The sequence below is a fragment of the Pteropus medius genome, unplaced genomic scaffold, assembly GCF_902729225.1.
Source record: "Pteropus medius unplaced genomic scaffold, Ma_sr-lr_union100, whole genome shotgun sequence".
Taxonomy (NCBI): Eukaryota; Metazoa; Chordata; class Mammalia; order Chiroptera; family Pteropodidae; genus Pteropus; species Pteropus medius.
In genome coordinates this window covers 2,934,573-2,948,495 of record NW_024353908.1, presented here as the reverse complement: position 1 = coordinate 2,948,495, position 13,923 = coordinate 2,934,573, and the positions used below count along the sequence as shown (strand labels likewise).

Genomic DNA, 13,923 nt, shown 5'->3' with positions numbered 1-13,923 from the left:
GTCCTCCCAGAAGAGCTAGGGGTCCCAGCCCTATACCAGGCTTCCCAGCCCAGGGTTCCAGTGCCGGGAAAAAAAAGTCCTCATAACTTCTGGCTGTGAAAACAAGCGGAGATTGTGGCTGAGAGAGACTAAGGGCAGCTGGAGTCATACATTCCTCTTAAGGAGCCCACACCTGGCCTTACTTGCTGACGGGCTCACTCGCTCAGAACTCCAGCACTGGAGCAGCAAGGACATACAAGGAGAAACTGAATTGTCTGTCTTCAGTTTGAGGGCTGGAGAGGCAGCTTTCTCCCAGACAGAAGTGCTGGCAGAATCCATCGTTTCCTTATTGAGCCTTCCCCAATGCTGGCGTGCAGACTCAGGCAGCCACCACATCTGAGTCTCCATCAAGCTGAGTAACACCATTTGCCCTTCCCTGGTGATTCCTGAGACCCTGCCCCACCCAACTTGCAGGCCCACTAACCCACTCCAATGGCTTTTCCATACATACATCCTATCTTGGCTCATGCTGTGACTCCTAAAATCTCTCAAACATTCACAAAACCCAAATAAACAGCATCTTGCCTCAGCATGCCCCATACCTCTTGTTGAGTAGCTCCAAGCATGGCACTAGCAGCAGCAATCCTCAATTTGCAATTTGCAGCTCTCAAGGCACCTCCAAGCCCAGGGCAGGTGGCAGCCATCTTATGATTGCTTGATGATTCTTTCCAGGTTGTCCCTGGCCCAGCACAGGCTATGGCTGGACTTAGGCTGCAACGGGTCCCCTCCCAGGAGACCCTGGGGCCAGCACACTAGGTGGCTGGCTCCTGATGAAGCTGGAGCACCATCTGGGCTGTAGCCAAGGATGACACACCCAAAGGGCAGACAGGGCAAGCACCAGAGTCCTGCTAGAGCCAGTTCTGCTCCATAGGATCAGCCCCTCACTGGCCAGTTCTCACAACCAATCAGCCTGAGGGTCAGTCCCATCCATTGATGTGCAAACAGCAACCAAAGCCCAACTACAACAGGAGGGTACACATAAACCATACAGGAACACACCTGGAGCACTTGGCTAAGGTGACCAGGGAAGACTGCATCGCTTGGCTCCACAGGATGCCTACTACATAAGGCCACTTTACTAAGACTGGCAGACATAGGAGCCCTACCTAACGCAGAGAAACAAACACAGGGAAGCATCCAAAATGGAAAGACAAAGAAACATGTCCCAAGCGAAAGAGCAGGGCACAGCTCCAGAAAAAGAACTAAACAAAATGGAGACAAGCATTCTAACAGATGCAGAGTTCAAAACACTTGTTATAAGGATGCTCAATGAACTTAGGGGAAGAGTAGATGAGCTCAATGAGAATTTTAAAGAGAGAGAAAATACAAAAATGGAGATAGAAAACATAAAAAAGAACTAAACAGAAATAAGACTACAATGGATTAGATAAAGCAGAGGATCAAATCGGTGATTTAGGAGATAAAATAGCAGAAAACACCCAATCAGAACAGCAACAAGAGAAAAGAACAGTAAAAATGAGGATAATTTAAGGGAACTCTGGGACAGAATCAAGTGTATCAACGTTCTCCTTATAGGGATATCAAAAGGAGACAAGAAAGACCAAGGGATTGAGAACATATTTGAAGACGTAATGACGAAAAACTCCCCTAACCTGATGAAGGAAATAGACATACAAGCCCAAGAAGCTCAGAGAATCTCAAACAAGATGAACTCAAAGAGCCTCACACTAAGACACATCATAATTCAGATGCCAAAGGTTAAAGACAAAGAGAGAATCTTAAAAGCAGCAAGAGAAAAACAGTTAGTTACCTGCAAGAGTGCTCCTATAAGACTGTCAGCTGATTTCTCAGCAGAAACTGCAGGCTAGAAGGATTGGCAGAAAATATTCAAAGTGATGAAATGCAAGGACCTACAACCAAGATTATGCAGCAAGGCTATCTTTTAGAATGAAAAGATGGATAAAGAGCTTCCCATACAAGAAAAAGGTAAAGGAATTCATCAACACCAAACCAGTGTTACAAGAAATGTTATCAGGACTTCTTAAAGAAGAAGAAAAAGGATTTGAAATATGAATAATAAAATGGCAATAACTACATATTTATCAACAACTACTTTAAATGTAAATGAATTAATTGCTACAGTCCAAAGATAGGGTGGCCGAATGGATAAGAAAACAAGACCCTTGCATACGCTACCTACAAGAGACTCACTGCAGATGGAAAGACATGCACAGACTCAAGGTAAAGGGATGGAAAAAGATATTTTGTGAAAATGGAAACAAACAAAAAACTAGGGTAGTAATACTTATATCGGATAAAATAAACTTTGAAACAAAGGCTATAACAAGAAAAAGAAGGATCCAGTAATCCTACTTCTGTGTATTTATCCAAACAAACTGAAAACACTACTTCAAAGGAACATATGAATCCCTGTGTTCATTGCAGCATTATTTACAATAGCCAAGATATGGAGCCAAGCTGGTGTCCATCAATAGATAACTGGATAAAGAAAAGGTGGTACATATATACAATGGAATATTACTCACCCATGGAAGTGAACTCTTGCCATCTGCAACAACAAAAATGAACATAGAGGATATTGTGCTGAGTGGAGTAAGTCAGACAAAGAAAGACAAATGCCATATGATTTCACTTACATGTGGAATCTAAAGAACGAAATAAACAAACAAGACAGAAACAAACTCATAGATATAGAAAATATTTTGAGGGTTGTCAGATGGGAGGGGTGTTGGGGGGCTAGGTGAAAAAAGTGAAGGGATTAAGAAGTACAAATTGGTAGTTACAAAATAGTCATGGAAATATAAAGTATAGCATAAGGAATATCATCAATAATATTGTAATAACTATGTATGGTGTCAGATGAGTACCAGATTTATCAAGATGATCACTTTGTAGGTTATATAAATGTCTAATCACCATGTTATACACCCGAAACTAATATGTTAGTATGCATACTGTAATTGAAAAATAAAAAATTATTTAAAAAACACACATCACCAGTGTACTATGTATCAGGAACTATGCTAGGCTCATTTAACTTAAGTTATCTTGTTTTATCCTTTCAGCAACATAATGCAATAGTTCTTGTTATAACAATAACAATGATAATAGTAATTATTACAGCTTACATTTATTGTGTGCCTCTATGTGCCAGGCACTGTTCCAAGTACATATATATATATGAACTCATTTAATACTCACTGAAATCCTATTAGATAAGTGATATTTACAATTCTTCTCACTTTTACAGATGATGAAACCAAGGCCCTGAAAACTTATGATTTTGCTTGAGTTCTCATAACTAGTGGTAGAGTTCTGTATTCAAACCCAGTAGATTAACTCCAGAGCTTGCTCTATTAACTCCTCTGCTATTAGATCACAGCTAACACATGGTAAAGCTGTGATTCAAACCAGGATAATTCAGCTTCTCTTTACTGCTTCTAAATTGAGGTCAAGGGTTTCAGTAAGTCACCAAAGTTATAGAGCTAGGAGGTGATAGAAGCCAACTTCGAATTTATGTCAGTCTGATTCCAAAGCCTTTGTGTTTCACCTTCTGCCTTAGAGTGCCCTCACGGGCCTCGGGCCTCTAAGGAGGCTGCAAAGAGAGAAAAGGTTTCCTTTTGTAGTGGGTTCCTATACTACTTGGGAAAAAGCAAAAATTTTCATTGCCCATCCTAAAGTCCATGAATGCAGGAATTGTACACATAGCAGGCACTCAATAAATATTTGTTGATTCAATTGATCAGTGTATTTACAAAAACAGAGATGGGTTTTAGGACAATTCATTAGGTTACAAAAGGAAACAATTGGGCTAGGGTAAAGTACAGTAAAAAGGCACAAAAGTAATTTTAGGTATTTTTACTCATATAATCCATACACCCACCCTCTTCACTAAAGTGCAGAAAAGTCTAATAGAGGAGTTGGGATTCAAATCTAGATAATGTGACTTCAGGATGACCACTTCTCCATCCCAACTATGGATTATGTATGTGCAAGTGTAGAGAGGTGAATGCAAGAGAAACATAATTGTAAGATGAAGTTATCCAAAGAAAAAGAAAATCTCATAGTGTGTTGTAAACAATTAGGAATTTGATGGAGGGTGCCTGGATGTCACTGTTACCTGTAAAGACTGAGCAGAAGAAATACTATACACAGTCTGCCAAAAGGGAGGTGTGATGATCTCTTCATCCTTTGCTTTCTACCTTGAAGCTTTCTGTAAGTAATCTCTAATCAGTGGTCCTCTTTGCGAGAAGGGGATGCTGTCAACCCAACCAAAAAGCACATCTTTAAATTGCTTTTCTGACCATGGTAATTGATTTGCTCTAATCCTGTGCTCTAACGTGGGGCCTTTCTTTCCCATGATCCTTAACCACATTCACAAAGAGTTTTGATCCATATTCCTTTAGGCCTTGCCCTTGGAGGCATCAAATTGAGGAGCCAGGAAGCTAGGGGATCGTGAATTTATTGCTAATTGTATAATCCTAGTCACTAAGAGGAAAGTTTCTGAGTTCAACAGGATTACAGCAGAGTTTCTTGACCTTGGTACTATTACTGATGTGGGGACTCTCCTGTTCATTGTGGGATGTTTGGAACATCCCTGTTCTCAACCTACCAGATATTGGTAGCAGCCTCTCTCATATATGACAACCAATGTCTCCCTCCAAATATCATCAAATGGCCCCAGAGGAAGGGGGTAATATTGCCCCTTGCTAAGACCACTGGATTATAGATACAAACATACAAAAGTATGTGTACGCACATGCTCACCCACAGTATATATAGTAACTTTGGCATAGGGACTTCTTTTGGCTTTGCTTTTTTCTTTGGACTTTTTTCCATTTGCTGTTGTAGTTTTTTGTTTGTTTTTTTCCCTTTGTTTTGCTTTCGTTTGTTGGTTGGTTTTTAATTCCTAAGAGGAATCTTTGCTTCAATCTTGACTTCTATTTTTTGGATTTGTCCATTTCACAAAACCTTTCCAAAGAGATGATTATAGCTACTAACGCTATTGACCACCACTGTGTGCTTAGCGCTTTGCTAAACATGTGTGTGTGTTTGTGTGTGTGTGTGTGTGTGTGTGTGTGTGTGTGTGTAAGTTTAATAATCAAAATAAGAAGGAGGTCCCGCTATTCTCATCTTACAGATGAGGAAACTGAAGCACAGGGAAATTGAATCACTGGACCCGGATTTCGCTGTATTTGAGTGAGAGAGTTGAGATTTAGACCCCAGCTGCCTAATGCCATTGTTTGCTCCTTGTCCATGATGTTATACTGCCCTCCTTTTGGGGATTGAAGCCTACAACACCACTATTGTGTGCCACTTCAATCCCTGTTATCAAAATCTTTACACATGTAGTGAAATTTGGTCTGAGTCATAATCACACTCATGCATTTAAATTATGTGTTCTGTGCAGTTTATGGAAACTTTGGTTTAATCACCAGGCATGCAGAGGAGAGCTGACACTGACTGTGGACACATGTCTTTCTCTTGTCACCACCAGAGTGTCTCTATGTGTTCCCCTGCCAGTGGAACTACCGTCCTGATCACTGCATGTATGGAAGCAATTGCAAAGAGGCTGAGCTTGAAGGTGTGTCTGTTCTGCATGGGAACCGAGGTGTCTACCATGATGACAAGCAGCCAACTTTCAAAGCACTCTATGAAGCTATACGGGATGTAAGTGTGCTCTTACCACTGTTTAATAGACATGTGCATATCAGCATAAGTGTTTTGGTCACCATTCCCTTTGAAGGCCAAATAATTCCTTAGAAGCATTGAGTTATACCAGTTTTCCCCAAACTAAGTCACTCTTATTTCAGTATATGCGCTTACCCCCAATACCTTACTTTATTCACTTTTTACTTAATTTTTCCAAGTAAGTAACTCACTTTTTTTTCCCCTTAAATAAATTCACTTAGGGAGGACATTTTATATCTGAAACAGAAATCCTGTGCCATTTGCTTTAACAAAGGGTAATGGGTTAAGGTAAACATAATACAATTAAGAATAAAATGATATTATTCATTTCAAGCTAAATGTGTTACTTGCTTGCCACCTCTACCCTGTTGAACAATCAAGACAGGGAGCCAAACTAAAAGTAACAGTGGAGTCTTTATTTATGTACAAGCAAAAGAGAAAAAGAGGCTCCAGCTCTGTGGTGTTCGGTGTTCCATTTTACCCACCAAAGAGCCCTGGGTGAGGGTTGAGTGGACGCAACACAGGCAGGAATCATCTCAAGGCTCCTGTATCTTTTTGGATCCTTAGGCCAGGGGAGGGGGAATGAGAGGAAAAAGAAGAAAGACTGGCAAGGTAACTCCCCCAGAAGGTCTTCAAATGGAAGTGCCTGGGACAGGAAAGCAGATATGCATATGAGCATGGGAAGTGGACACTGAGTCCTGTAACAGCAACACCCTCAAGGAAACTACAGTACACTGCCTGTGCACCAAGTTTGGTGCCAGAAAGACAGCTTTTCCCAGGAGGCATAACAGGCAGCCTTGTTATTGCCTATGGTTGAGTCAGAGAGATCACAGATAGGATTTTGGGCCTCGAATTGGAATCTTCAATGCCTGAGACCTCCTCTTACAACCTTGAAAAGATTGATTAGCAAATGTTAAGGAGGAGTTAAAGATATGTAAACTATCTTCTTACATTAAACGAGAAGATTGAGATAATCTTATTTTGTGGTTCACCACCTAAAATCATGTCAAGCACTGCCTGCTAGTCCAGTAGTATCCCCAAATACACAGGGGATACCTGAAACTGCAGCTAGTACTGAACCGTATATGTACTATGTTTTTTCTTATACAGTAGTACTCCTTTATCTGTGGTTTTGCTTTCTGCAGTTTCAGTTACCTGAGTTCAACCGTGGTCCAAAAATATTATATGGAAAATTCTACAAATAAACAATGTATAAATTTTAAACTGTACACCTTTCTAAGTAGTGTAATGAAATCTTGCACGACACCCATCCATTTGTCACTTAGTAGCCATCTTGTTTATCAGATATTTTGAGAAAGAGAGAGATCACATTCACATAACTTTTATTAGAGTATATTGTTATAATTGTTCTATTTTATTATTAGTTATTGTTAATTTTTTACGGTACCTAATTTACAAATTAAAAATTTTTTAATTATTTATTTTTATTTTTCAATTACAGTTGATAATTAATATTATTTTAGTTTCAGATATACAGCAAAGCATTTAGACATTTATATAACTTGCGAGGTGATCCCCTGATAAGTTTAGGTCCTCCCTGACACCATACATAGTTATTACAATATCATTAACTATATTACAATATTCTTGACTACATCCCCAGGACTATTTTGTAACCTCTAATTTGTACTTCCTAATCCCTTTTTCACCCAGCCCCGCAAACCCCTTCTCATTTGTCAACTATTAGTTTGTTCTCTGTCTTTGTGAATCTTTTTCTGTTTTGTTTGTTCATTTATTGGATTTTTAAGATTCCACATATAAGCAAAATCATGTTGCATTTGACTTTGACTTATTTCACTTAGCATAATACCCTCTGGGTTCATCTATGTTGTTGCACATGGCAAGATTTCATTTTTTTATGGGTAATACTCCATTATATATATATGTACCACCTCTATTATCTATTGATAGACACCCAGCTTGCCTCCATATTTTGGCTATTGTAAATAATGCTGCAATGACATAGAGATGCATATGATTTTCAAGTTGCTGTTTTGAATTTTTTTGAATAAATACCCAGAGGTGGAATTTCTGGGACATATGGTGGTTCTATTTTTAATTTTTTGAGGAACTTCTGTACTGTATTCTATACTGGCTACACCAATTTGCAATCACACCATAAGTGCATGGGGTTCTTTTCTCCCACATCCTCACCAAAACTTGATCATTGATTTATTGATGATAGCCATTCTAAAAGCTGTGAGGTCTTAGCTCATTGTGGTTTTAATTTGCATTTCTCTGATGATTAGTGATTTTGAGCATCTTTTCATATGTCTGTTTGCCATCTGTATGTCCTCTTCGGAGAAATGTCTATTCAAGTCCTCTGCCCATTTTTTAGTTAGATCGTTTGTTTTTTTGTTTTGTTTTGTTTTGGTATTGGGTTATATGAGCTCTTTATAAATTTTGGATTTTTTTTGTTGAGAGTTTTTTGATTATTGATTTGATTTCATTAGTAGGTTCGGTCTGTTCAGATTTTCTGTTTCCTCTTGACTTAGTCTTGGAATATGGTATGTTTCTAGGAATTTAGGTATTTCTTTCAGGTTATCCAATTTGTTGGCATATAATTGTAGTATTCCCTAGTAATCTTTTGTATTTCTGTGGTGTCAGTTGTCACTTCTCTTTCACTTCTGATTTTATTTATCTGTCTTTTTTTTTCTTGATGATTGAGATTAGTCTGATTAAAGGTTTATCGATTTTGTTTATCTTTTCAAAAAACCAGCTATGGGTTTCATTGATCTTTTTAATTTTTTTAGACTCTATTTCTTTTACTTTTGCTCTGATCTTTATTATTTCCTTCCTTCTACTCACTTTGAGCTTTGTTTGTTGTACTTTTTCTAGTTCCTTTAGATGTAAAGTTAGATTGTTTATTTGAGATTTTTCTTGTTTCTTGAGGTAGACCTATAATGCTATGAATTTCCCTCTTAAGATTGTTTTACTGCGTCCCATAGATCTTGGGTCATTGTGGGTTTTTTTTTTTCCTTAAGGTATCTTTTTGTTTTCTTCCTTGATCTCATTGTTAACCTGTCCCTTGCTTAGTAGCATGTTATTTATTCTCCATATGTTTGTGCGTTTTTCAGTTTTTGTCATGTAATTGATTCCTAGTTTCATACCATTCTGATAGGAAAGGATACTTGATTTGATCTCAATCTTCATAAATTTACTGAGACTTATTTTATGGCCTAACATGTAGTCTATCTTGGAAAACTTTCCATGTGCACTTGAAAAAAATGTATATTCTGCTGCTTTGGGGTGAAATGTTTTAAAAATATCAATTAAGTCCATCAGCTCTAATGTGTCATTTAAGGCCACTGTTTCCTTGTTGATTTTCTGTCTGGATGATCTACCCATTGATGTCAATAGGGTGTCAAAATCCCCTACTATGACTATCACTGTCGATCTCTCTCTTTATTTCTGTCTATATTTTGCTTTAAATATTTAGGTGCTCCTATGTAGGATTCGTAAATATTTACAAGAGTTATAGTCTCTTGTTGGATAGATCTTTTTGTCTTTATGAAACGTCCTTCTTTTTCTCTTGTCACAGCCTTTGTTTTAAAGTCTATTTTGTCAGATATAAGTATTTCGACCCCAGTTTTTTTCAGTTCCCTTTGCATAAATTATCTTTTTTCATTCCTTTACTTTCAATCTGTGTGTGTCTTTAGATGTGAATTAGGTCTCGTAGACAGCACATACATGGGTCTTGCTTTCTTATCCATTCAGCTAACCTATGTCTTTTGCTTGGAGCATTTAATCCATATACATTTAAAATGATTATTAATAGGTACATAGTTATTGCCATTTTATTATTCATATTTATGGTTTTTTCTTCATCTTCCTCCTCCTCTTCCTCCTCCTCTTCCTCCTCCCCGCCCCCCTCCCCGCTTTAACATTTCTTGTTATACTGGCTTGGTGTTGATGAACTCCTTTATTTTTTTCTTGTATGGAAAGTTCTATCTCTTTTTCAATTTTAAATGATAGCCTTGCTGCTTAGAGTAGTCTTGGTTGTAAGTCCTTGCTTTTGTTCACTCTAAATATTTCCCACCAATCCCTTATGGCCTGCAAAGTTTCTGTTGAGAAATCAGCTGACAGTCTTATAGGAGCACTCTTGTAAATAACTAACTGCTTTCTCTTGCTGCTTTTAAGATTCTCTCTTTGTTTCTAACCTTTGAATTTTAATTATGATGTGTCTTGATGTGGGCCTCTTTGGGTTCATCTTTTGGGGGGCTCTCTGTGCTTCCTGGGCATGTATGTCTATTCCTTTCACCAGGTTAGGGAAGTTTTCCATCATTATGTCTTCAAATAGGTTCCCAATCCCTTGATCTCTGTCTTCTCCTTCTGGTACCCTTATGATGTGAATGTTGTTACACTTCATGTTGTCTCAGAAATCCCTTAAACTATCACCACCTTTTTAAATTCTTTTTTCTTGTTGCTCTTCAAATTGGATGTTTTTCTGCTACTTTGTCTTCTAAATCGCTGACTTGATCCTCTGTTTAATTTAATCTGCTATCCATTCCTTCTAGTGAATTCTTCATTTCAGTTATTTTATTCTTCATTTTTGTCCCTTTTTTATGGTTCCTGTGTCATTTTTTATGTTTACTATCTCTTTGTTGAAGTTCTCACTGAGTTCATCTATTCTTCCCCTAAGTTTATTGAGCATCCTTTAACCAGGGTTTTGAACTCTGTAACTGGTAGATTGCTTGTCTCCATTTCACTTAGTTCTTTTTCTAGAATTTTGTCTTGTTCTTTCATTTTGGAATTATTTCTTTGTCTCCTCATTTTTGGTGATTCCCTGTGTTTGTTCTTACATATTAGGTAGAGCTGTTATGTTTCCTGGTCTTGGTAGAGTGGCCTTATGATGTAGGCATCCTATGGGGCCCAGTGGCACAGTCTACCAGGTCACCTGAGACCTCTGCTCCAGGTGTGTCCCTTGTGTCCCCAAGAATTGTGTGTGTCCTCCTGTTGTAGTTGACTCTTGATTGATGTTGGCACATCAGTCGGTGGGGTTAACATTCATGCTGACTGGCTGTGAGAACTGGCCATGACCACTGGGGATGAGTTGCTGTTTAGGAGCTTTTCTCATGGAGAGGATTTACCCCAGTGGTGCTTTGATGACTGCAAGGCTACCTTTTGGGCATGCTATTTCTGGAGCTAATTGTGTGGTGCTCTATGGTGGTCTGAAGCTAGCCACCAGGAATGTTGGTTCTAAGTTCTCCTGGGCAGGACTTTGGTGAAGGTCAAGGTCAGCTGCTACCTGTGCCCAGCCTGCGGCCATCTAGTAGTAGCTACGAAGTGACCTGCAGTTAGTAGCTGCCTGTGCTGGGCCTAGAAGCATGTGGCAGTGGCCACACTGTGAACTAAGTCCAGGTGCCAACAGTTCCGTGCTCGATTTGGGTGGGTCAGTGTATCTGGGAATCACCAGGGTGGGGTGAGCGCTGTTCACCAGGTTATTGCAGATTCAGATTTGGCACCTGCCTATGCCTGGGGGCTGTGTGTGGGAGGTGCTCAACACATGAAAAATGTCAGCCTCCCCCTCAGCCTTCACCCTGAAGCCACACAATTCAGTTTCTCCCCATATGGCATTGGCACCTTTCAAGCTACTATCCCTTCACTGAAGCTAGGATGAGTATTTGTGAGCAAGTGAATCTGTATGTGGGCCCTTTAAAAGGACATCTGGGCTTCCAGCAGCTCTCTGTGTCACTTGAGTAGAATCCCTTCTGATTTTCATATCCAGATATTGTGGGGGCTCCTCTTCCCGGTCATAGGGCCTTGGGTTGGGGAACCCAGTATGGGGCTGGGACCCTTTTCTTTTCAGGGGAGACCTCCACAACTGAGCTATCTCTTCCAATTCTCAACCACCACATGTGGGTATGGGACTAGCCATTTTATGTCTTTGCCCCTCCTACCATTCTCACTTTGCTTCTTCTTTATATCCTTAGTTATGGGAGTTCTATTCATCTAGTGTTCAACTGGTTCTCCAGGTGATATTCTATAATTTAGTTGTAATTTTGATGTGGTTGTGGGAGGAGGTAAGCACAGCATTTTTCCACTCTGCCATCTTGACTGGAAGTCATAAATTAAAATTTATCATAGCTATGAATGTACAGTAAAAAAATGTAGTATATTTAGGGTTCAGTACTATCTGTAGTTTCAAACATCCACTGGGAGTCTTGGGCCATATCCTCTTCAAATAAGGGGAGACTACTGTATGTAAATACCTATTATAAAGTTTTATTAATAAATTAGACACAGTAAGGGATTAATGACAATAACTAATAATAAAATAGAAAATGATAACAATAAAATAAGGGTTACTTGAACATATGAACAGTGCTACAAGGACAGTCTGTTTGATAAATGATAGATGAGTAGCACATACGGCATGGATACACTGAATCAAAGGATGATTCATTTCATAGACAGAACAGAGCTGGATGGCACAAGGTTTTGTCACGTTATTCAGATTGGCGCACAGTTTAAAACTTATCAATTGTTTTTTTCTGGAATTTTCCATTTAATATTTGCAGGCTATAATTGACTGCATGTAACTGAAACCTTGGAAAATGAACCCTTGGATTAAGAGGAAATACTATATCTTGCATCCCACACTTTGGGAAATGCTGCATTTCACATTGTTTTTTAACCTTGAGATTGCCAAGGGAAAACCAACAAGTTGCAGGGATTCTAAGACATAGTGTAAGGGTTGGCAAACTTGTGCCAAATCTGGCTTGCTGCATGTTTTTGTAAATTATATGAGCTAAGATAAGATTGCCTTTTAAATAGTTGGAAAAAATTAAAAGAGGAAGAATATTTTAGGAAATGAGAAAATTATATGAAATTCAAATTTCAGCATTCACAAATAAAGTCTTATTGGGACACAGAGACAACCATTCATTTATGTATTTTGTGGCTGCTTTCAATTTGCAGTTGCAGAAAGAGTAGCTGTGACAGACCATATAGCCCACAAAGCCTAAAATATTTACTGTCTAGCCCTTTACAGAAAGTTTGCTGACCCCTGACATAAAGCATGTAAACTTTATTCAAGGATTTTTCTTAAGGATCTAGGAAACCTTATGTATTCATGAACTGGCTTTGGCAGGTGTGAGGTAGGGAATGAGTCCTGCAACATAACAACACATTTTTGCCTGTATGAAAATGTATATTTTCCTAAGTGGAACTCCAGAGAATTCCAACTCTGGAATTCCCAGAATTGTCTTCTGTGCCCAGAAAGAGTTTCACATGCCTATAAATTAACATCTCTTCTACATTTCCAGCTGTTGGTTTTTAAAGGCCTAGTGATTTAATTACATAGGAAATTTGTTTTGTACTTAGTGATATCATCTACCAGTGACTTCAAATAGTGACTTCCGGGACAAACCCATTCAAGAGTACAGATGGAAGTTAAATAATTATGCAGCAGATATGTGTATATCTTGGGTTTCATTTATGATCTGTCAACTCTGGTGTAGAACTGAGCAACTGTGGCTCTTGAGTTACAGTGCATCTTGTTTGTTTTCTGGGAGATCAGAACGTTTCATAAATGACCCTGCCTGATATACTCAATGATGTTCTTCATTTGGGCCTAAAAAGACATTTTTCACTCAAGCATTTCAATCAAGAATATCACTAACCCCATCCTGAAATGTGAGTAAATGTAGAGAAAGTCCATCATGAAAGATATATTTCCCAGCTCTCCACAGTGCTGTGCACCATAGTGTAATGGGGTCAGGGCTTGGCTATGGGGATTGGCAGACTTGGGTTCAAGTCCCAATTTTGTCATTTTTTGATGATTAGTCATTAAATTTGTACTCCTCCCTTACTGGGCCTCAGTTTCCTCATCTATGAAACAAAGACAATATTAGCTACCTCATAAAATTGTTGTGAGAATTCAAAAAGCGATGCTCTTTAAGCTTTTAGTACTACAGTACCTGATATGTGGTTGTATTCAACAATTAGAAATTCTTTAGATGATAACAGTTCCCCCCTTATCTCTTTTCCTACCTTACTTACATTTTATCTCTTGCTCTCTCTTCCTCTTTTTCTTTCTATAGATATTTTTTCTCTCTCTCACTATATTTTTCTCCCTTCATATTTCTCTTTGAAAATATTCTCTCTGTCCCTTTTCCTTCTTCCTCCCTCTCCTACCTCTCCCTCGCCATCTCTCTCCAACATTTTCTCTCTCTTTCTCTCTCTCTC

At 38.7% G+C, this 13,923-nt stretch overlaps 1 protein-coding gene across 2 annotated transcripts in view; it reads left to right on the top strand.

Moving 5' to 3' along the window:
- GXYLT2 (glucoside xylosyltransferase 2) overlaps positions 1-13,923 on the top strand; it is a 102,766-nt gene that overhangs the window by 85,121 nt on the left and 3,722 nt on the right. For both annotated transcript variants that reach the window (XM_039851614.1, XM_039851616.1), the window contains exon 6: positions 5,519-5,691. In XM_039851614.1, the coding sequence (XP_039707548.1) occupies positions 5,519-5,691 (173 nt within the window). The remainder of the gene's footprint in view (positions 1-5,518; positions 5,692-13,923) is intronic.